Source organism: Dermacentor variabilis, chromosome 5 (assembly GCF_050947875.1).
Source record: "Dermacentor variabilis isolate Ectoservices chromosome 5, ASM5094787v1, whole genome shotgun sequence".
In the NCBI taxonomy this organism is placed as follows: domain Eukaryota; kingdom Metazoa; phylum Arthropoda; class Arachnida; order Ixodida; family Ixodidae; genus Dermacentor; species Dermacentor variabilis.
In genome coordinates, this window is record NC_134572.1 from 52137031 (window position 1) to 52158701 (window position 21671).

Below are 21671 nucleotides of genomic sequence, written 5' to 3' on the forward strand. Positions count from 1 at the left end.
GAAATCATTCAAGGGTCCTTTCCGTTGTCCGTAATGGCAAAATTATGTATATCAAATCCGTGTCCTTGAAGTCCAATGGAAAGAATATTACTAAACTACTTCCTTATGACGCCAGCGCGAACGGGAAGGCGACACAGAAGTGCACAAAAAAGAAGCGCTAAAGTAATAACTGATATTTTATTGCAAACTCCAAGAAATTATTTTAAACATCCCATCTGCGTGTGTACCTTCTTAATACTTGCATTTATTCATTGGAATTTGTAATAAACTGTCAATTGTTCAGTGTTTATCCTGTGTACTTTTTTATCTCTGTGATCGTCCCTTTTGCGCTTCCGCGATAATGACCTGTAACCAACTCACCCAATTTTCCACCCTATTTCAAGCCACTGCCTTACGATTCCACAGTTACTTGACTTCATATCCGGCATGATTGCTTCACTTAATAAATTTCGAGATATATGTTTAAAGGATTGAAGGATATGTGTGCTTTAGTGTACAAGTGGTCTCATGAGGATATAGCGAAGATATCGAGCATGCATTTCTATTAGAATCTGTCGCGTAAAGCTGCGCACAACTTTCATTTGTGACTGGGAGAGTGGAAGGGGTGTTCACTTGTGTTACTAATGTAATCATTTCTAATGATCATATCTTGGAAGCAAATAAAGAGAAGCTTTAGCAATGTCCCTACAATACAGCTGGTTTTAACTGCAAAACAAGATTAGTTTTGTTTTTTTCCCTACAGACTTGATAAAAAAAATCTTGTGTCTCCATGCACGAAGTGCCACTAGAAATTTAGAACTGCATTATAACTTTCCTTTACAGGCAAAATAGTATATAGTAGCAGTTCTGGGCTCAAGACACCCTAAAAGCTTTCTCCTGATTGAGGGTTTTGGCTGCCTGCAAAATACCAACTTCCAATACGAAGCTACTATGGCGCATTCAACAGCTCATCCATGCCAAGTGAATGCCACAAAAAATTAATCGTTATTACTGATCTTCCCCAGAGAGCCAGCAGTGCGGCATGTCAAATGCTGTTGACGTTTAATTGCCATAGGAGAACCACGCGAGCATAATGTTTTTCGCTCAATCCATATGCACACCAACAAACCTGTGTGTTGGATACACAAAGATTCTGCGCCTAAAACTTTAGTTGCGGTGGTATATGCGCTCGTTTCTTGCCCCGGACACTTTAACTGTCTGTTAATTAAATGTACTGTTCACGAAAGCTACAGTTCTGTTCTTTTAACTGTCCTTACTTCGCAAGAACGCGCCATCTCAGAGTGTATTCGGGAGGCCGAGTGCGATTTCTGGTCAAGTCCGCGGGTCATCACTACAGCGCGAGGAATAAATAACAAGCCCTTCAGTGGGCATTGCAACATCTGCGTGGAGCTTTCACTAACTTGAGCGCGAAAAGAATCTGTGTCTCCGTTTATGTAGCTTTTCAGCATGCACCTTTCGACTCATAAACTTGCCGCAACCATTTTCATTACCATAGCAGAGAGACTAGTAATTCGGCTTAGTGGCAAAGACATCGCGGAAAAGAAGTAACGTTCCGAAGTCTGAGCACATTCCTTCGGATCCATAACCTTACTCACTTGAAACAAACTTTGCAAGACATCATGTAGGTGCAAGACACTTGTATGTTTATACTATATCTTGTGATAGGCGTCAGCTCTTAAACGTTTGGGCATTCAGTATGGCTGTCCAGCAGATGCGCATCCAGAAGGAGGGGCCGGTGAGACACACCAAGCACGTGACACTGAACCCCTCCCACACACGCACACACCTGAAAATTTCGGTGTACCAGGGATACTTGCCATAGAACAGCGGGCAACAACACATGTCTGCACACCACCTCCACCGGTCAAGTGCGTGCTTCCCCTCTGCTCCGTGAAACATCCCTGGTTGTACGTCACTGCTAACTTGCGCCGCCCGCACGCATCCTATCATCTTTCACCACCCAGGCAGCGGCTCGTATTGTACTGACGAAGTCCACACGTGCAATGCGACCACTCCAGGAAGCGTGCCTGCAGTATCACTAGCGCGGATATTTGGCCTCGCCAGTGCTGACCTAGGGATGCATTTCTTGGGCCCCTCTTGTGCAGGGGACCAGCATGGGCGTGGTCGACCAGCTGTACGCGATCGTGTGGAAGGACGTGTACGTGCAGGCCATCAAGCGCCACTACTACGTGACCACCGTCGAGGTGGTCCTCATCATCCTCTCGTTCTTCGCCGTCGAGCACGACCGGCCCATACTGCCGAACAAACACTGCGCCAAGCCGCCCTGCCTGCGCTACTCCGAGCCACGCGAGTACCATGAGCGGGAGCTGGGAAACTTCAGCTGCCCGCAAATGGTAACGCGGTTTTATCACGGACGGCGGTTTTCGCCTAGGTCTCTCACAGACGTTTGGTATCAGAATGGAGCAGAAACTACGCGTCATTGCCCGAAATGGCGGCATCCAGCCTGCCCGCTTCAGGCCCATACCCGATTTGTGACCCCATTTGCTGTTTTCCCTGGAACTGAACAATTACTTCGATACCTTTCGTCTCACCTCGGCAACGATCTTGGGCGTTATTATGCCAGTCTCCATGACGTCGCTTTGAGACCACCATAATTAAAGCTTGTTTATAACTGGAAATACATTTGAATATCTGCATTTCCATAAATGACCAGTATTGCTCGTATGTTACTATATCGTGTTTATTTTAATATGTTATGACGAAATACATGTGGGGATCACATATATATATATATATATATATATATATATATATATATTACCACGGTAGGGTGTATGTCGTTTTTCTCGCTCTCTGTGTCCTTTTCTTTTTCTTTTTTACCGCCTTTTGTGAGGTGCTCCAACGCTTTATACGACATTTGTTTGACTTCATATCAAACTTCTGTACAACTCTGTATTTGTTGTCAAAAATAAACTCGAGGAATGATAAGGAGGTAAGGTTTCAAAGAAAAGCAGGTGGCAAGCTGGTGTCTGTTTGTAGGCTTCTTTCCACTCAGCCTCCACCCTGGCTCGAGAAGGTGTAAGACATGAAGAGCCGCCCCTTACCCACGGCTCACGGCTTTTAGTATTCACAGCTAATACTCACGGCTTCTAATAAACTCTTAACATCCTTCCCATTTTCTGGGCAAAAATGGTCATAGCCAGGACTTTCTAGCGTGTACTCGAATGAATTGTAATTGAAATACCTTTCCCGAGCGACTCGTTATCAGAGAAATCACCGAGGATCATTATGCAAGTGCAGTTTCTACATCAATGGAAGGCAACGTGGCCCAGAACCCAGTGTAGTCAAGGGAATAACTATAATGGTACCCTGTTTGTCAATAAGGATGGCGCACTGTAGTGTAATCTTAGTTTTCTCACTCACCATTCCACTCGTGCCCCAGGTGTGAGAGTCCCCAGACTTAATTTTTCGAGCAGAACCTTCCTTCGATTGCTGCCGATGACACTCGAGGCACGTACGCGCCGCACTTCAGGTGCTGTACGCGCCGCGCAAGATCGGCGACAAGCTGTTCCAGTCAGCCTTCAAGGACCACGACAAGGTGCGCGTGGCGGGCTTCGAGACGGTGGACAGCATGCTGACCGCCTTCCACAAGGTGTCGCCGAAGCCGAAGCGCGGTCCCGAGCAGCGCGTCGTCGCCGTCACGCTGGGCGAGAGCGGAGAGACCATCTCGAAGAACGGGCTCACGTTCAGCGTCAGCTTCTACGACGAGTTCGTGTACATGTCCAAGCGGCTCAACGGGTACGCGCTCTTCGAGCCGCTGCCCAACCCGGTGACGCAGCGCGAGAGCGTCGCCTGCCTCCAGCTCGCGCTGAGCCAGGCCCACCTAGCATCGGTGGCGGCCGACAAGCATTACGCCGAGAAACCTTACAGCATAGCCACGCATCGAATCACCGAGGGTGCGTGACTAAATGCGTTGCTGAACGGCAAGCTGTATGATTTGCCGTAAGAAAACCAGATGTAGCTGTCTCTAATACGCACCACCATAGTACGAAGCCGTCTTTACGACGCGTGGTCCGAAGGCTGCGATGGTTTTGATGCGTCTCTATTTCGCAGGAGGCACATGGCAGCATTCCGCGTGCGATGCACTTCGCGTCTAGCCGTACCGACAACTGTGACGGAAGTGCTGTCAAAAACAATGGGAGCAGCCGTGTCTTTCTGAGTTCCCGCTCGCCGTACCAGACGCCGCGCAGCACCGCACGTCCCCTACTTAAGGCGGGCACGTGATCCACGGAAGCCCTCGGCCAAAATGGCAGAAACAAACTCCGCGAAATATAACAGAAACTACAACTCGCGTAGATGGTAACTGATGCTAGCGCAAACCCTAAATTTCACGCAGGCTGGAGCTAAGGAACAGATCAAATGAAGCTGCCTCGGCTACAGTGGAAGGTCGCAGAGGATCATAGCTCAGAGATCATAACCGAAAAATGGTGAATTGGTCTTTCATGAATCCCCTCTACAACTTAACGAAAGCACTTGGCGTCAAAGTGAAAATTATGATTGTTGCATAGCTGATCCTAGTTAGGTGACTAATTAAGCGGACAATAGAACATACTCTTAGCAACGCCACATGACGGCAAACCATAGTCGTAGGTTTCATTCAACTGCGGTTAACCACTTTTAAAGCGAAAGCTTTACTGGCTGCGAACTTGTGATTTCGCCGTCACAACGGCGAAATCACAAGGCACATGACGTCACAACGCGCGCCTCGCCGCGGATATTTCTCCCTCTCTCGCTCCCTCGTCACTACTGCGCATGCGCCATTAGTAGCAGCGGGCCGCGGGTGTTCCGCCGCTGCGCAGCGCCGCGCTTTTTCGCCTCCGCTGTTTGGTATGGCGTCACACTGCGTTCCTCGTCGTTGCGTCGCCTCCGCTCGCATCGCCAGCTGCGTCGTATGCCTGATAACATGTCGGAGGATTGAAAAGAAGAGCTCGCGTGCGCCACAACCACAGTTGAGGCGGCAGTATGTACGGCGACAATTCTGATAAGCAGGAGAAGGCCTGGAATCGACATCGGAACGAGATGAAGAGGAAACGAATCGCCCAGGAAACAGACGAACAACGCGCCGAATGATTGAATAAACGCCTCAACATAGCTAGACAACAAGACTAACATGGACTTGCAATCAAGATTAACCAAGGCTAAGCATGCTATGTCTTAGCTTTCGCTACGTATATCCTGGCATAGCCGAGCTAAGCTACTGCCAATTTTTATCTTAAAGGATCCCTGCAACACCTTATCTTAAATATAGAGTGCACTGATTTTTAATGAATATATACTCACAGTAAGTTTTAAAAGCTACATAAAAATAAAGGAGAAGTAAAAGCGCAATGTTTAGTTCGAGTTCATTCCTCTTCAGCACGTTTCCTCTCAGCGGTGGTGGCGCCAATAACACTGTCTTTCAATGTTCACTTGACTATTTCTTTTTTTTTTTTGCGCTACAGCTGTGGTAAGCTTTCAACGTTGGCGTCTTAAAAACTTGCCTCGGGACCCGAGAATGAGTGGTGATAAGCGTGTGGGAAACGTTAGCCACCACCGCATACCCATTGGTTGGAAGATTCGAAGGATAGGCATGCATGCGTGAGCTTTCCCTCTCGAGTACCTCATTATCATGAACAATCACCCAATGAATCGCGTCTTTAAACTATCATTCGAGTTTATGACATATTTTGGGCGTAATAGAGCGGCCTCGAAAACCACAGTAGAGACAGAGCGAACTTTTATGTGAGATTCTGAGGTCCCCGCTGTGTGCAGCGGAGTGACGTACGACTCTCATGTTCATGAGAATAGCGTCCACAGATAGCGAACGTTTTCTTACCGTGTTCCTAAAGTGTGGCAGGCCTACTACAGTAAGTAAGGCTTGCTAGAGCGACTGTGTACACGACGTTCTTTTCTACGAGAAATGGCGCCACATTTCTTCCTGGCACTGCAGGGCCGTACCCGCTCGACGCGCCTTCGCACCGGTGGCTGATGCTGATACGGTTGGGTGTCGGGTACTTGGTGCCCTTCTGCCTGATTCTGTCGCGCGTGGTAGAGGAAACGCAGCAGGGCATGCGTGAGAAGCTTCGCCTGGTCGGTCTCCGCGCTACTGCCTACCGCGCGGGTCACTGGATGGCCGGCTTCTTCTCGGGGATTGTAAGCGTCGCCATGGTCATGGCCTACATGACTGCCGTAGAGAACACCAGTGATTATGGCTCGCAGGTGGGCGCACCTCTTCGACAAGCCGGGCCCCTTTGGTGTACACGTGTTGACTTACTACCAGCGCTGCAATCTTACTGATGTCAGGTTTACCGAAGCGCAGGTTTTTCGCACTCTTGTTCACTTAGAAAATAAAATTACAAGATAACTTGCAGCGACGTATGGTGTAAGCATTGGCATATTGGTCTCGAAAGTTTTATTCCGTCTAGCGCAATTAATATATGCCACCGCGTCGGATGTGGCGTATGCATTCGCCTGCATTCCACTGCCGTTACCACCTGGGACAAAACACCTGACTTTAGACTTCATGGGTTCAAAATGAATCGCCTGCTGCTCTTTGGCTTTTTTTTATTATTGCATGCCTAAGCTTCTAATATACACATACTTGAGGAAGGCCACAATGAAAAAAGAGACAGTAAATACACTGAGGCCCGCCTTTCTTCTATGATTTTGATAAAGGCCGATCGCTGCCCACGGCGTCGAAACGTTCTTGTTTTCATCGTTTGCTTGATCAATATTTAATTACAGTTGTAAGACACGCTAAACTTTGATAGGTTTCGCGATGTCTGTCATCTGTGTCGGTGGACAGTCAGTACCAGTACAGTACTCATCTGCACATGCGCGCTCTATTGCTTACAGGCCTTCCTGGACGACACAAGCAAGCTGGTGGTCCTCATCTGCTTCGGTCTCTTCACGGCGCAGTACATTTCGAAGGCGATGCTTCTTGCGCTCTTCTTTAGAGACACTGCACTGGCTGTGGTGTTTGGTGTGCTGTACTGGCACATCAGCTACGTAATGCCCTGCGTAATTCTCGAAGATATGCAGGGACGCGCGGCCCATTACATCCTCCTGGATCGCTGGACCAAGCTTCTCACCGCAACGCTGCCATGTGTCGGCATGCACTGGTGCTTCCGCATTATAGGCTGTGCCAACACTGTCGGTAATAATGTGTTCTTTCTTTGTCTCATCTCTTTAGCGCACCCCGCATTGCGTTAGAAAAAGCCGAAAAAGATGTTCAAGCCCAGGAGGTTACATCACGGCAAAATTCTTCGAGAAATATTGCTGAGCACCGAAGCGTAGATGCTTCTGCCTGCCCGAGTGCCTTCGTCCTCCCGTCTTTTCTTAATGATCATCGTGAACAAATTAAGCGTTGCTGTAAAAAATAGAGTTAATTTAGTATTCAGCCCTCTGAAAATACACTACAGCTGCATTACGCAATCGCTTACGAGCTTTTGCATTGAATGGTTGCTGAGTTGGAAGCAGATGTGACGTTGCCTCGCAGCATATGTCACGAGATGTTACGCATGCAGGGGAGCAGTACACTTTCTCCTCGACGACCTCCTATGTGCTAGAGCTGGACAATGTGACCATGTTCGAGATCTGGACGGTCATGCTGACAGACAGCCTCGTCAACATCACCCTGGGGTGGTACTTCAGCCACGTTCTTACATCGTACATTGGCGTACCATACGTGCCCTGGTTTCCTTTCATGTACCGCTACTGGTTGCCCACAGAGAAGGGCTCGTTCCAGCAGGTACCGCCATCCACGCCCGATGGACTCAACTTTGAGCAGTATCCCGTAGACAAGGAAGAGGTCGTCTTTGTGAACAGGTATGTTTCCCTTTGATTACTATCAACAAAAAAACATGCTAGAACGTAGAATTTCTTTGTCGGTTATCAAGCTCGGCCGGACGGATTAGTGTACCCCTGATTTTTTATATTTATGAAACTAATCTATTGACAGCTATCCCAGCAGCTTTTGACTGAATATGAATTTTTTATGTGTGAAATGAATAGAAACAGTAAATATATCGCTCTTGCAGTTGTCGTTGCTATCTCATGCTTGTCACTGCTGTCCCTCTGTGAACTTGGGCAGGCTGGAATACGAGAGGAAACAGAAGCACGTCCTGCGAGACACGAGTTTCAAGGCGTACCAGGGAGAAATCATGATAATTTTGGGTCCCAGCGGAGCCGGAAAGACAGCGCTCGTGGACCTTATCAGCGGAAGTGCGGTGGCTACACAGGGTCAGGTGAGTGATGAAACTTCGTTTATCTGATTTTGAGAGTTCCAGAGGAAATTGTGCTTAGCGGGAGAGTGATGTTAAGTGACTACGCCTGAGTAAGCGACACCGCTTCATCCCCGGCGGGGTCGTAGGTGATCGTGAACGGCTACGACGTGGCCGTGCAGACGCAGCGTGCGCGCCAGCTGATGGGCGTCGTGCAGCAGCGCGACGTGCTGTTCTATGACCTGACGGTGGCCGAGCATTTGATTTTCTTCGGGGCGCTCGCGGGACTCTCCGGGGACGCCCTGATGCACCGCTGCGTCGAGCTCCAAGACATGTTCTCTCTCGGCGACATCGCCCATGTGCGCGCCAACTTGCTTCAGGAAGGACAGAAGCGCTCCCTTGCCTTCGCCATAGCCATAGTGGTACCACCTAAGGTATCGTCAACATGCGATTCCTGCGGGCTCTCGAAGATTTTTCGTAGTTTCACAGTGTAATGGCAGATCATGCGTGGTGTCAATGCCGTTAAGAATGGGCTGAGAAATGGCTGGGACGGCACCTTGACATTGACGTCGTGATATCAGCAATTGGGAGTGAGGAAGCGCGGCCTTACGCTGTTTGCCGAGTTACAAATGTAATCTTTCCCATCCAAGAATATTTCACCAGTCTTCTAACCAAACAACACATAAGAACTCTGCATAGAGATGGATAGAGAGACTTTCGGTTTAGGCGTTTCTTTCTCACCGCTGACAACGGCGCCCTGGTGAAATCAGTTTGGAAGACAGCTCTGAGTGAGATAAATGTTGCTGAGTCAGGTATATATTAGAATTCTTCAAAGCTGGCGGCAACAAACGCAAAAACATTAGCATTGCGTGATACACACTGGGCACGCCAAGTACATACGTGATGCTGGAGTTATTGCAAGCGGGCATCACTTTCGTGATTTTGGGTTCAACGCGTCTTGCGTATAAGAAAACATGGTGGCGCTCGCCGAAATGGTTTTCGTCACTCTCTCGAGTTGCGCCGAAGATAACAGACGTGCCCATTGGAAGTACTTTCACAGCGCAGCAGGACGCTAACTTAATTTCATTTTTCGTTCATTTGGTTCTTAGGAGTGTTTTATTTTTCATGCTCTTCAGCGTTGTGGTCTTTTTGGTTAGATGTAAGCAACTAATAGTTGTACTAAACCTTGCTAGTGAAAGATAAAGATCGGTATAGGAGGAATCTACACGTGCGTTGCTCCAAGTGCGAGCGTTTCTATGCGTCGGAACAAACTCTGTTGCAGTAAGCACGTGAAGCAAACGGGGTTTTTATCGGTAGGATGTGTTCGCTAACGTCGCGACTAGACCGTCTAGAGATGGAGTAGCATGGGCTAGCTAAGTGGGTTGGAAAACTAGAAAAGGAACTCAAGAGCGAAAAGAAGCAGAAGGGGTTAGGAGATAAGCTAGCCAACGTAGAAATGAAGCTCAGGGCTACTATTCCGCAAAGCAATGGTGAACGCTTCGATGCGAGCACGGCCAATGGGGCTGGTTTCTAAGCGAGCAGGTAAGGAAACCGAAACCACCACGCAGGAAAGCAATGACGGACCCGTCAGTGATTGTCACGAAGAGGGCTACCGTTTACGTGCCGGCCAGGGAAGACAACGCGAATGGTGACGATGAGGCATGGGGTGAGGGCATCGCGGCCACAGATGCAACTTTCGGTGGCGAAGAGGAGAAAAAACGTGGAGTTGTCTTTGCTGGGATTCAAACCTGCGTAAAATAGAAACAGCGATAATATAGAGGCTTGGCGTAGGCGAGCGAGTCCAGATTAGCCCGCTTCCGGGGAAACCGATTAATGAAGTGATAACGAAAGCCAAGCAACACATGTGGGACGCAATGGAGGAGGGGCATCTAGTGGTGATAATGAGCAGAGTGATTGGCGTACTGCAAGGACAGGGGACAGGGATCGTGAGGCAAGTAGCCAAAGGTGCTACCGACCTGCAGAACGTTTCAAAGGAAGTGCAAATCGCGGTGTGCACGGAGCCAAAGGTTGAAAGGCAGGGGTATGCAATCGAAAGGGCAGTGCTTGCAGCTAACAGGGAAATTTGGACGCTACCTAAGGCAATGAATTTTACGGTAATTGAAATCGACAGAGAAGTGCACCGAGCAGAGCACAAAGGCGCTTTTGTAAGCGAATATTTAGGGATAGTGTAGCAACACCGGTTGGACGTCGATTCCCGGTACGGGCCATAGCTTTTATGGGCAGGCTTCAGGCAATCAGGAATAAAGAAGTATTGAATGCAGCGACACACCAACAAAGGGCAGAATTAGACCACAAGGAGTCAAGAAAAGAAGCACAAAGGATAATAATAGAGACGGTAAAATTTATTGAATAGACATGTAGGGTGGTGGCAAGCAGAAAAAATTCTGGAAATTCAAAGGCAGCAGATTGACGAAGACATTAGCGTGCAACCTTGATCGAAACGCATATACGAGGTTTGGAGCAGCCATAGAATGACTGGGACAAGGCAAGGCGGCGGACTAGGCATGCTAATTAGGCGAGGAACGACGTGACAAAATTTCACAGAGACATGTAAGGAGCATTTATTCATTAGCGGCACATGGGAAGGCAAAAAGGTATGGCTTGGAGTAGCTTGCCTATGGACGGGGAATGATAGCAGAGATAAAAATAAAGAATTGATTGCATATTAGAAGCGATAATAATTATTTCGATCAATCGGGCCAGGTGACATAAGTAGGAGAAATCTGTTCGCGCATGGAGGGTTCAGACGGATATACTAATTACAACGGCTCTCGATCTGCATCTGTACGATGAACAGAAGGGTATAGAACTTAACAGGGAGAATAACTGTAATGGACAGGTAACCAGCAATGTGGGATAAGGTAGTCATACATCGCTTATGCCTTAGTCTTAGAAATGGTCTACGAACGGCAAGACCAAATGATTAGATGAACATGGAAAAGATAGCCTGGATAGCGATCATAAACTTTTAACCTTAAAGTTTGGGAGCGATACTAATGCAATACACAAACCAACATCATCACAATTTCTAAATATGAATGGAAAGCAAATAACAGAGATCGCAAGAAACATAGAGAAGAAAATGGAAGCGTTTCCTATAATATTCTACGTATATAAGGAACTGCATATGTAGACGTTTTGCAGCAGGAGATAAGACTGACACGCCAAAGAAAAAATTGTTGGATTGGAAAGAGGAATCCACCTAAGTGGTGGAACAAGGAAATAAAACAAGCTATAGAAGAGCGTAAGCAGGCGTCTAAGGATCATCGAGGAAGCCAAAAAGTTGTGATCACACGAAGAGATGATCCTTAGATGGAGCACATACCTAGAACTTATCTAGCAAAAAAATTTGCCATCACTCGCTTCCTTCATAGAGTTTAGCTCGGGAGGAATGGAAAATATGTTAACACGCAGTTCCGAAGCACAAGAACGTTCTTCGGGAAAGGAAATAATATGATCTAAATTAAACATTCTTCCAAAAAAGAACGCATATTGAGAACACGTTATTCGGGAAAAGTGCGCATTAGGACCATTACAGGGAAAGACCGGTATTAACGATTACGATAAACTGTTAAACGAGTGTCGCGTAATGAACCTTATAATATAGATCAGTGACTAGCGATCATCATAAATGCAGATTGCGATAAACATGTCACGCCTGTTACAGGTAAAGCCTTCTTACTATCAGCTAAGGAAGGGCTCATTCGGTACGTATTGTCCAGACACTTATTCAGTAGGTGCTTTGGAAGACTGGTGCGTCTTCCGATTTAGCACACGTAGAACTACATAGAAAGCGGTACCAATAAATTAGAAACATACGTGCGATCCTAAACATCAAGTCTTGTCAACTGCGCGTACATTTCTAACGAGCTTCGTCGGCCAATAATTGCGGTCCGCAATGTTACAGGTTCTGATCCTCGACGAACCCATGCGTGGCATGGATGCGGCGTCGCGCGTCATCGTGTGGCAGCTGCTGCAGAAACTGAGGCCGTCCACGTGCATCATCATCACAACGCCCGAGGTCGAGGAAGTCGAACTGCTCGCCGACCGCATCGCCATCCTGGGATTCGGGGCCCTCAAGTGCTGCGGTCGCACGGGCTTCCTGCAGCGCCGCTACGGCACTGGCTACAGCGTTACGCTCAACAAGGGTGCCAAGTTCGAAACGAAACGAACCCTGAAGGCCCTTCAGGTGGGCTGACGTTTTAATATTGTCCTGCACAGATGGATTTGAACCGGTTTTCAAGACAAGCAGAGCGGATAAGTGTAAAGCGATGGAATGAGGCTAACAAAAGAACATTAAATGAATACGCCAACGCCAAAACGTATGGTAGTATTTTCCGGGACTTCTCCATTTGCTAAAAGCTTTCGGCTTCGTCCTTCTCGTAGAAATTTTCATAAATTTGCTTTCCGATGATTATTGTTGAAATCTGTGAGGGACCGAAGAAGAAAGGCGTATTTGTGCATTCAGCTCCCTCCTCCTTCTGTCTTTTGTTTTCTTCACTTTAACTTTTTCTTTCTACCTGCACTTTACGTCAACAGGTCCGTTTTGTTCCCAAACACGGTTCGTCTCCATATACAACAAAACTAAACGCCCGAGAGTAACAAGCCAATATAACGGTAATTGTGCACTGGATCTGCGTAAATATTTTTATATCGCGCTCTGAACTGGTGCTGCCTGTACTCCGTTTCATACATAGCCTGCAACGCTGGGGAAGCTACGCAAGAGGTTCGGTCATTGCAATTTATCGCTCCACGCATTCCATATGCTTTGCTGCGCGCCAACAGCGTTTCCTCGTGCCAGGATGCACGTAAGGCTGCCTCGGCTGGCCGAAAATGAAAAAGAAAAAGGAAAACCATGATAAGCAAATCGATCGAAATAAACCGATTAGCAGCCGTACACAGTTCATTCTTAAGGATCATGTTTTCTTTTAACGTAAACTAAATCTAAATAAAGAACTGTTTCACCTATTGCTGGCAAGAACACTGAACTATCTGTTCGTGCGAACGGTGGTAGCCACTGCAGAAAGTTTCTCTAGCCTCAATAGCGTTGCATGCATTGTATGAAATTGAATATTAGCAGCGGAACCTGATCGTGTTGCTTTAAGGTGCAAACAAGTACTTGGAGAACAGATTTGTACGTAAAGAATTACATATAATTATTTACTTGTAATGTATTACATTTCTTGGTAACTTTGTAATTTAACCGTTACATTTCTTCCTCGGTATAACGCTCGCTGTATTTCAATTACTTTTTCCAGTAACTAAACATTCGTAATTTATTACTTTTTTGACGAGACAAGCTGTAACAGGTGACGCAATTTCGCGAGCCTAAATTTGGCAATAACCACAGTAGAAGGCCCGAGATCGTGGCACGTAGCAGCTAATTCTGACAGGCCAACCTGTGTGCTCAATAACTGTTTCCTCTTGTCAACACTTCACGGCGAACTGAACCAGTGCTGGTATGCATGTATGTCTCAATCGCGACGGCCCCTTAGTGCGTTAATACGCGGATATCACCTATGCACGATTTTTCCAGGTTTTTATTGACCCAACCGGGAGCATCTTGATTCAAGTCCGAGTGACGATGAAGCGCTGCGCTTCACAGAGAACCCAGATGCTGAGTAACGACGATCTTGTGCGGAAGAAGCGCTTACGTCACGACACCGTTCACACTCCCGAGCAAGCACATCGAGCGAGATTTCAGTGTCGCTTCTGATGTCCTCACAACAAAAACAAATCAAAATGAGTGGTGAACTTTTTGAAAAGAAACTGTTAGTAAAGATAAGCAATGTATGAAGGGCTGCAGAGAACGCAGAGGCCAGCTGGTTCTGCTTGTGCGGTATCTGTCAGTGTTAAAAGTTCGAAGGAAGGTAACGTAGAAGTGATCGATTACTTTCGAGTAATATTCCTCAATTACTTTCACGGGGCAGTAATTGGTAGCTGTAATCAAATAAATTTTTTATTACTGTAATTGTGATTGTAATCAGTTACACCTTTTTCTGTAACGTGTACAAGTCTCTTGGATAAATACTTCGTGGAGGGCGATTTTGCTTCGAGGGTTAGCATGTGCGATAGACAATTACGCGCCGGCCGGCCGCGTCTGCGGTGTTGGAACGCTACACACTCGCAGCGAGCAGTGCGTTTCCCGGTGAAAGCGCATCGAACGTCGTCGTGAGCTTTACTTACATATTGTATGTTATCAGCAGCGTTACTGGTAAACAGAAATGAAAGCCTCGCTTAAACCAATCCCCATTCCCATCCCTCGTGGCACCTATCGTGAGATCTGTATATATTGACACGTGTACTTGTTTGTCTTTATCAGGCGACACGTTTCACCGCCTAACAAATGTTATCGCACAGCGCAGGCCGCGCCTGCATGTATCGGAAGTTTCTGGAATGTTATCAATGCTTCCATCCGCTGTCTGTGACCGAACCTTGTGTAATCTGATTGCATGTGTGCGCGACGCGAATAATGTAGAACTTTGTGGAAGGCACGCGGGTCCCAGCGATTACTCTGGAACATTCGACGACTGATGTATAAAAGCCGACGCGCTTGATCCGCTGATCAGATTTCGACCATCGCCGACTGTGTTCGCCGCTGTCGCCGTTCTTTGAGTGTAGCCTGTTTTTGAGGGCACAAGTTCGTCCAATAGAATGCTAGTTTCATCTTTGCCAGTTAGACTGCTTTCTTCACCGTCACTACCACGTGATTATATATATATACATATATATATATATATATATATATATATATATATATATATATATATATATATATTGACTGGTGTCCATTCTTACCACATGTGTCCAACATCGACCACAGGCCAGAGTCCCCGAAAGCCGCCTGCTCCAAGACCACCGCAACAGTGTCGTCTTCTCTTTGGGCATGCGCAACGGCTGCGAGCCCGTGTCAGCAGCGCTCCAGCTTCTCGAAAGCGACATGCAGGGAATGAGCATCGAGTCCATGCAGGTCAGTTCAGCAAAACACAAACTGCACTTCGATAAACAAGTATCTAATTTTAGACGCACGTCGCTGCGGCGTAACCACAAGATTTAGGCTTAGGAAATATCAGCGCTCGCGGTGGCTTTTTTACTATATTTCTGCAAGTATTGAATAATCTTCCCCATGATGTGGCGAAAGCTTCATGTATAGATATATATATATATATGGCATGTTTAGGATAGAAGTCAGATAGGATGACCTAGCCTTCAAAATGTCTATCGAAAACGCGATTTGAACCGAGGCCCTCCGAGTCATGAGCACAGCGCTTTGGCGCGGCGCTACGAGGAACGAACTGAGAGAGAGCTTATTTAGGAGTGTTTATCCACTTTCCTGTAGTGCAGCTCGGCTATGAACAAACGGGCCAAGGAGAATTCTCCTGTGTAGTACTGCAGCATCCAGCGAAATGCAGATTTAGAGAAGCAATAGTCCCCACATCTCTCTCGCGCAACTCAAGCATTTGCAGAACGGTAGGACGAACGCGAGAAAGAAGGTCTCGTCTGCGAGACAGCTCGAGCTACAGCTTCCACACAACCGCGAAGGAAATACCCTTAAATTGGTAGACAGTAGTACAATGCCCGCCTGAAACAAAGCCTAAGACCACAACCGTCACCATCTTCGCCGTCATCATTTCAAAATGCAACTCTCAGCTAACACATTGTTGATACTGACCTTTTCCTCGGATCATTTAGCTCTATAGAGGAACGAGATGGCGCTCTTGGAGGCGCGCCGCACGTTACCTCAGCGAAAGCGCATGAATACAAAACCATTACCGCTTCTGCTCTGCTATACTGTGTGATCCCTGTCGGAAATGCAACTGAGTGTTCACTAACGCACTGTGCTCCGTTCATGCTGCAAAATTTGGAACGGTAGAGGGAAGGCGCGTTGGCTGCAAAAATAGTGACTGGTCTAATTAGGAATGGAATGAATCTGTGCGGCCAAGTCCACGGACGTAATGACTTGTGTTGCCCGGCCTTTTTGCGATCTCTAAAGAAAGGACTTCAACCCCGAACGTCACCAAGAGTGAGTATATGCTGCTGGTTTAACAGCTACAAATGGTGTAGCGCCGCTTCCTGGCATAGCAAATTTCTCGCACGTTATCTACTTGCGCATATCTACCCCGACTCATACGGAAACTTAGACCCATTCTGTCGCCAAGGAGGACGCTTGTGGCGTCGGCGAGTGCTGTCGTGTCCACATGCGCTCCGCGAATTTTCCTGCCTTTTGGCGGAAAATTGTGTGTGCGACCGACTCCCACGATTATCACGGATATGTGAAGTGGTCCCGCATCGACAGAAGCTACCCGCAGCCGTGAGTGACCGGCACCTATTATTTTACCACCCCAACGTGTCTTCGAGCTCGCTAAAACCAAAGCCGCCACGTAGGCGGCCGCTGGAACATCAGAGTGTGCGGCGAACGCGCGCTCAATGGCTCTTGCAAATCAACCCCCCGACGCAACTGCGCGTCCCGGACTCTCGCGGATCACTGACATGCGCCGCCAGAACCTTGACAACATAGATTTTCAAGACTCCGCTGCTCACAACCTCACGACACCAAGAGGACCCAATGACAGAACGCAAGGACGGAGCCAAAGTCAAACAGATGGGGATTGGCAGGCGGTCCGCACGCTTCGGCAGAGAAAAAGCAATGCGAAAGAGAAAAAGGCAAAAGCACTGGAATATTCGGGGACCTTGAAGAATCAACAAGTTTCCGCTGGTCAAACAACCGCAAAATCTAAACACAAACCCGCATAAAGGTGGTTACTCCCTCCCCCCCCCCCCCTCCTGCCGAAGGACAATTTCAAGATAGTGGTGTGACCGCGTCAAGGGCTACCGGTCAAGAACCTGACTAGCCCACTATTGGTGGACGCCGTGATTGCTGCATGCAGCGGGCAGATATCAGCTGAGCAATTTCTGGTCAGAATCAAGCCGGGCTCCAACATCTTTATCGTGTCCATGCCGCACCAGACAGTGGCGGACTGCATTAGACGTATTACATTGCTAAACATCAACGGCCGCCCTCATTCGGTCAGCGCCTACGTAGCGACAAGTGACGGGACAACCAAGGGTGTCATTCACGGCTTGGACCCGCACATGACGCCTGAACCGCTAAAAGCGAATCTATGCATACGCACGCAAGTGGTCGAAATTCTCCAAGCGCGCATGTTCCGTAACACTAAAACGGCCGTTATCATCTTTTGGAGCGTTTAAGCCGCGGTACGTCTACTACAACGGCGGAGAACTTGCTTGCTATTCCTACAAAATCTCCACTCAGGTGTGCAAAGTGTGTCACCAAATGGGTCACCGATCGGACGTCTGTCCCCAGCCGGACACTCCAGTATGTCGTACATGTGGACAACGGGACCCTGTAGCGGGACACGAGTGCGCTTCCAAGTGTGCAGCCTGTGGGGAGGGTTACATGACAGGAGGCCAAAGTTGTAATAAACGTCTCAAACCCCAAAGCAAAATAACGCCGATAACTGGCGTTCAACGGACTACTCGGAAGGACAGCTCAACGAAGCCACCTAAACGCTTATGTTGGTTCTGTTCCGATGATGAAGAATACGCATCGGATCCCTCGCCAGAGGTGTCAGGGACTCGCCGTCGATCCGGGTCCAGATCGCGGACACGAAAGAACAATGCCAAAAACCCACCTCATTCCCAATCACCAAAGTCGCCTAAATCTGGGGCTCCCGGCACTGTGACCAAGCAAGCACCACAAAATAACCCGGTAAGCTGGGCACGAGTAGTTTCTCCTACTGCTCCTGTAAAAGAAAATCCCGAATATCGGAAGGTCATTAACGAAAACAAGCGTCTCCGCGAGAGCTTGGCCGAAATTAAGCGAGACTTGGCCTCCCTCAAAGCTAGTCGCTGCACCGAACCGAACAAAACAGCACATACTAAAGCATCAGGCACGCCTCTCGAGGTTATAACGACGCCCAATTCCACGGAGGTCACACTCCAACAATTTGTGCATCTATTACAAACCATGCAAAATTTTCAGCAGCAGATGTACGCAGAATTTCAAAGCCTAAAAAGTTACGTCGATGAATGCATGGCCAGTGTAAAGATCACGGTTCGTAAGTGAGCCAGCACTAGCCCCAGTGCTCAATCTAACCGCCCTCCGCGATCCATTCCGACCTCGGACAGCGAAAGCACTATTCATGGCGAGTAGAACGCGAGCACATCACGAATAACTCGAAATTTCGCAATGAAACTGCCGCACCTCCTACAAACGGGCGGTAGCTCTACAGCAATACATTAACATGGTGCCAGTCAAACCTGATGTTATTTGTTCGCAAAATATCGGTAACAAGCCGGTCAGGCTGACTGGCTACTACATGGTATCCCACCCAGACTACCCTAAGTTCGCGACGATGGTGCTCAAGGACATAGTAACCAGTATAGATTATCTGGCGACTAGCAGCATCAACCACCAAATCGTAACAATACTACCGCAGAAGCGTAGCAAGGCAAAAACCATAATCACGAACGTGTATAGCCCACCTAAAGAAAAGAGGGCCGATTTTGAGGCCCTCATTCGGTACTCCGGTGTCACTCGGCATTCGGTGTCACTCCGGCACCCAGGATAGACTACTGCTTCTTGGTGACTTCAATCCCCCTCACACCAGCTGGGGTTACCAAACAGGCACCCCCAAAGGCCGGGAGCTCGAGCGAGTGGCCGAAGCATATGACCTCCAACTCATCATTCTCTCTCAAAATCCGACGAGATTAGGTAATAGCGTCAGTGCGGACACCTTTCCAGACCTTACATTCACAAATAATGTCGAAGAGGTATTCTGGACCAATCTAGGAGAGAATCTAGGCAGTAACCATTTCATCATCAGCGTGTCGGTAGGCTCCCCGAAAATTCGGTGACCCTGTGGCCAGGTGGTAATCACGAACTGGGTAAATTATCGCAAAATCCCCATACCGGAGATATCACCTGAGAATGCTGAAGAGTGGGCAACGCACATACGAGACTCTCATAAAGCAACATCTAAGCGGCTAGCGCTCACATCGGAAACGCCAGTACTTGACAACCATCTGCTACATATGTGGGAAGCCAGAAGGGGGCTAACTAAACGGTGGAAAAACAGCGACTTAATCGCAAACTGCGCCACAGAATTGCTGAAATATCCGAGCGGGCAAACGTTTACGCACAGCAGTTAAAGGCAGCGAGTTCGGCGAGGTTTTGCGACTCACTTCGCGAAACGCTGTACACCTCCAAGACATGGGCCATACTTCGCAGCATAACGAAACCAGGAAAAGCCAAAACGGCCAATAACCGCACCCTTCAAAAGCTTGCCGGAGAGTTTTCAAGAACAGATCAGGCCCTCCTCACTAAGCTTAAAGAGAAGTACGTAGGAGCAGTAATCACTCCCCTAAGTAGCTTGCCATACCAAGGGTAAGAAAACACGGTGATGGACGCCCCGATAACTAAGGCGCGAAACACTGCTCCAGGACCAGATCAGCTCACAAATCCTATGATACGGAACCTGAGCGATGAACGCCTAGAACAACTTACTCGGTATTTTAATGAACAGATATGGGAGAGGGGCGTAGTTCCACAACAGTGGAATGAGGCCAAAATCGTGCTTATTCCGAAAGCAGGAAAACCTAAAGATCTACAAAATCTCAGACCGATATCACTAACCTCCTGTCTTGGCAAATTATTTGAAAAGCTGATCCACACATGTCTCATGTCTTACATTGAAGACCGCAACGTATTTCCCACAAACATATACGGCTTTCGCCAACATTTGTCGACACAAGATGTTTTCTTGCTACTTCGCGAAGAAGTTCTTTGCAACACCACGGTTGGTGCAGGAAATCTCGTCCTAGTTTTTGATTTGAAAAGCGCATTCGGCACTATTTCACATGAACTATCTAGGCTAAATGACATCGGTTGCGGACAAATAATCTATGACTACGCCCGCTCTTTCCTGACCTCTCGCATCGCGACAGCAGCCATCGGCACTACGCGCTCAGACCCTTTTCCCATGCCCAATAGAGGTACACCGCAAGGGGCGATGCTCTCCCCTCTTCTTTTAAATATCGACATGAGACGCTTAACCAAAACACCCGACGTCATACCGGGGCTAGCGTACGCATTAAATGCAGACGATATTACCCTATGGGCAACCAGCGGCTCGTTAGTACAAAAAGAACAAATCCTGTAAGAAGCAGCGACCATTGTTGAAACCTTCGCTCGCAGCAGCGGAATGAGCTGCGCTCCCAATAAATCAGAATTTATCAAGATCCGAGGTCGAGGCCGTCAAACTCACGAGCCAGTCAACCTCTTTCTAAGAGACAGCCATATAAAGGAGGTCCGCAAAATGTGATTCCTTGGACTGTGGCTGCAAAGCAACAAACGAGTAGACCACACCATTAAAACCCTTAGAACTAGGGTGAAACATATCTCCCGTATGATTCGTAGAGTAACTTATCACCGAAAATATTCCACGGAAACGGAGACGATCCGGCTCGTTCAGGCTTTTGTGCTAAGTCGTCTCACATATAGCCTCCTTTTCCAGGACCCCACGAAAACAGAACTAAAGGCCCTAGATGCGTTGATCAGAACGTCGTACAAAGCGCCCCTCGGCCTACCACAGGGGACCTCTACTGAACGCCTGCTGGCCCTCGGGATTCACAATAACTATGAGGAGCTACGGGCAGCGACGCTCATATCTCAACGGGAGAGGCTTAGCTTAACCTCCTCTGACAGAAAATTACTTTGCCGCGTAGGTTACCCTACTCGTCTACAGTATGCGGGAGGAGAACTCGAATCTCTGCCCGAAGTCCTTCGTGAAAGGATCATAGCAGCCCCAATCCCTAGAACATTAGTAAAAAAATATACCACCGGGGTCGTAGAACTGCTCGAGCCTCGAAAGTTAATGCAGCAATTTGGTGGAAATCCGGATACAGTCTACACAGATGCCGCTCGATGTGGTGCTTACAAGTACGCCCTCGCAGTAGTGGAGCGGCCGCAGATCAAGGGCTTGTGACTTGCCCTAAAGCTCGAGTTGCATCTGCGAATACCGCAGAAACTTCAGCCAACACGCCAGCTATTAAAACTAAGGACGCTCTAGGACAATCGTTGATAACTCTTACAGACGCCCAAGTCGCATGTAGACTCTTCCTCACCGGGAGACTGCCACACAGCACCACTCACCTATTAGGATCCAACCTAACGCAGAAACACATGATCATCTGGTGCCCGGGTCAGGCAGGACTCGAGGGCAATGAGAGAGCGGACGGTGCAGCTCACGCTTTTGTCAACCGAGCGACCGACCACTCTCACGAAAACCCCTTCTTACCCCGTGACATCCTTGACCCAACGGCGCGAGCGAAGAAAGTACAGTCCACCATACCCTGACCTATCCAAGCGGGACTCTTACGACTGGCGCAGAATACAGGCGCACACAT

At 48.1% G+C, this 21671-nt stretch overlaps 1 protein-coding gene across 1 annotated transcript; it reads left to right on the top strand.

Moving 5' to 3' along the window:
• Nucleotides 1–1696: 1696 nt before the first annotated feature.
• On the top strand, nt 1697–21065 carry LOC142583528 (phospholipid-transporting ATPase ABCA3-like). The gene is made up of 11 exons (XM_075694016.1): nt 1697–1735; nt 2106–2354; nt 3494–3917; nt 5951–6219; nt 6856–7156; nt 7527–7827; nt 8093–8246; nt 8372–8656; nt 12151–12432; nt 15067–15213; nt 20991–21065. Exons 1-11 carry the CDS (start codon nt 1697–1699, stop codon nt 21063–21065), a joined length of 2526 nt encoding a protein of 841 aa, XP_075550131.1.
• Nucleotides 21066–21671: the final 606 nt, after the last annotated feature.

Coding starts and splice junctions, on each gene's coding strand:
- LOC142583528 (XM_075694016.1), top strand. CDS start 1,697: ATGGCTGTCCAGCAGATGCGCATCCAGAAGGAGGGGCCG. Junction 1,736..2,105: donor GCATCCAGAAGGAGGGGCCG/GTGAGACACACC, acceptor CCTCTTGTGCAG/GGGACCAGCATGGGCGTGGT. Junction 7,828..8,092: donor GAGGTCGTCTTTGTGAACAG/GTATGTTTCCCT, acceptor GAACTTGGGCAG/GCTGGAATACGAGAGGAAAC.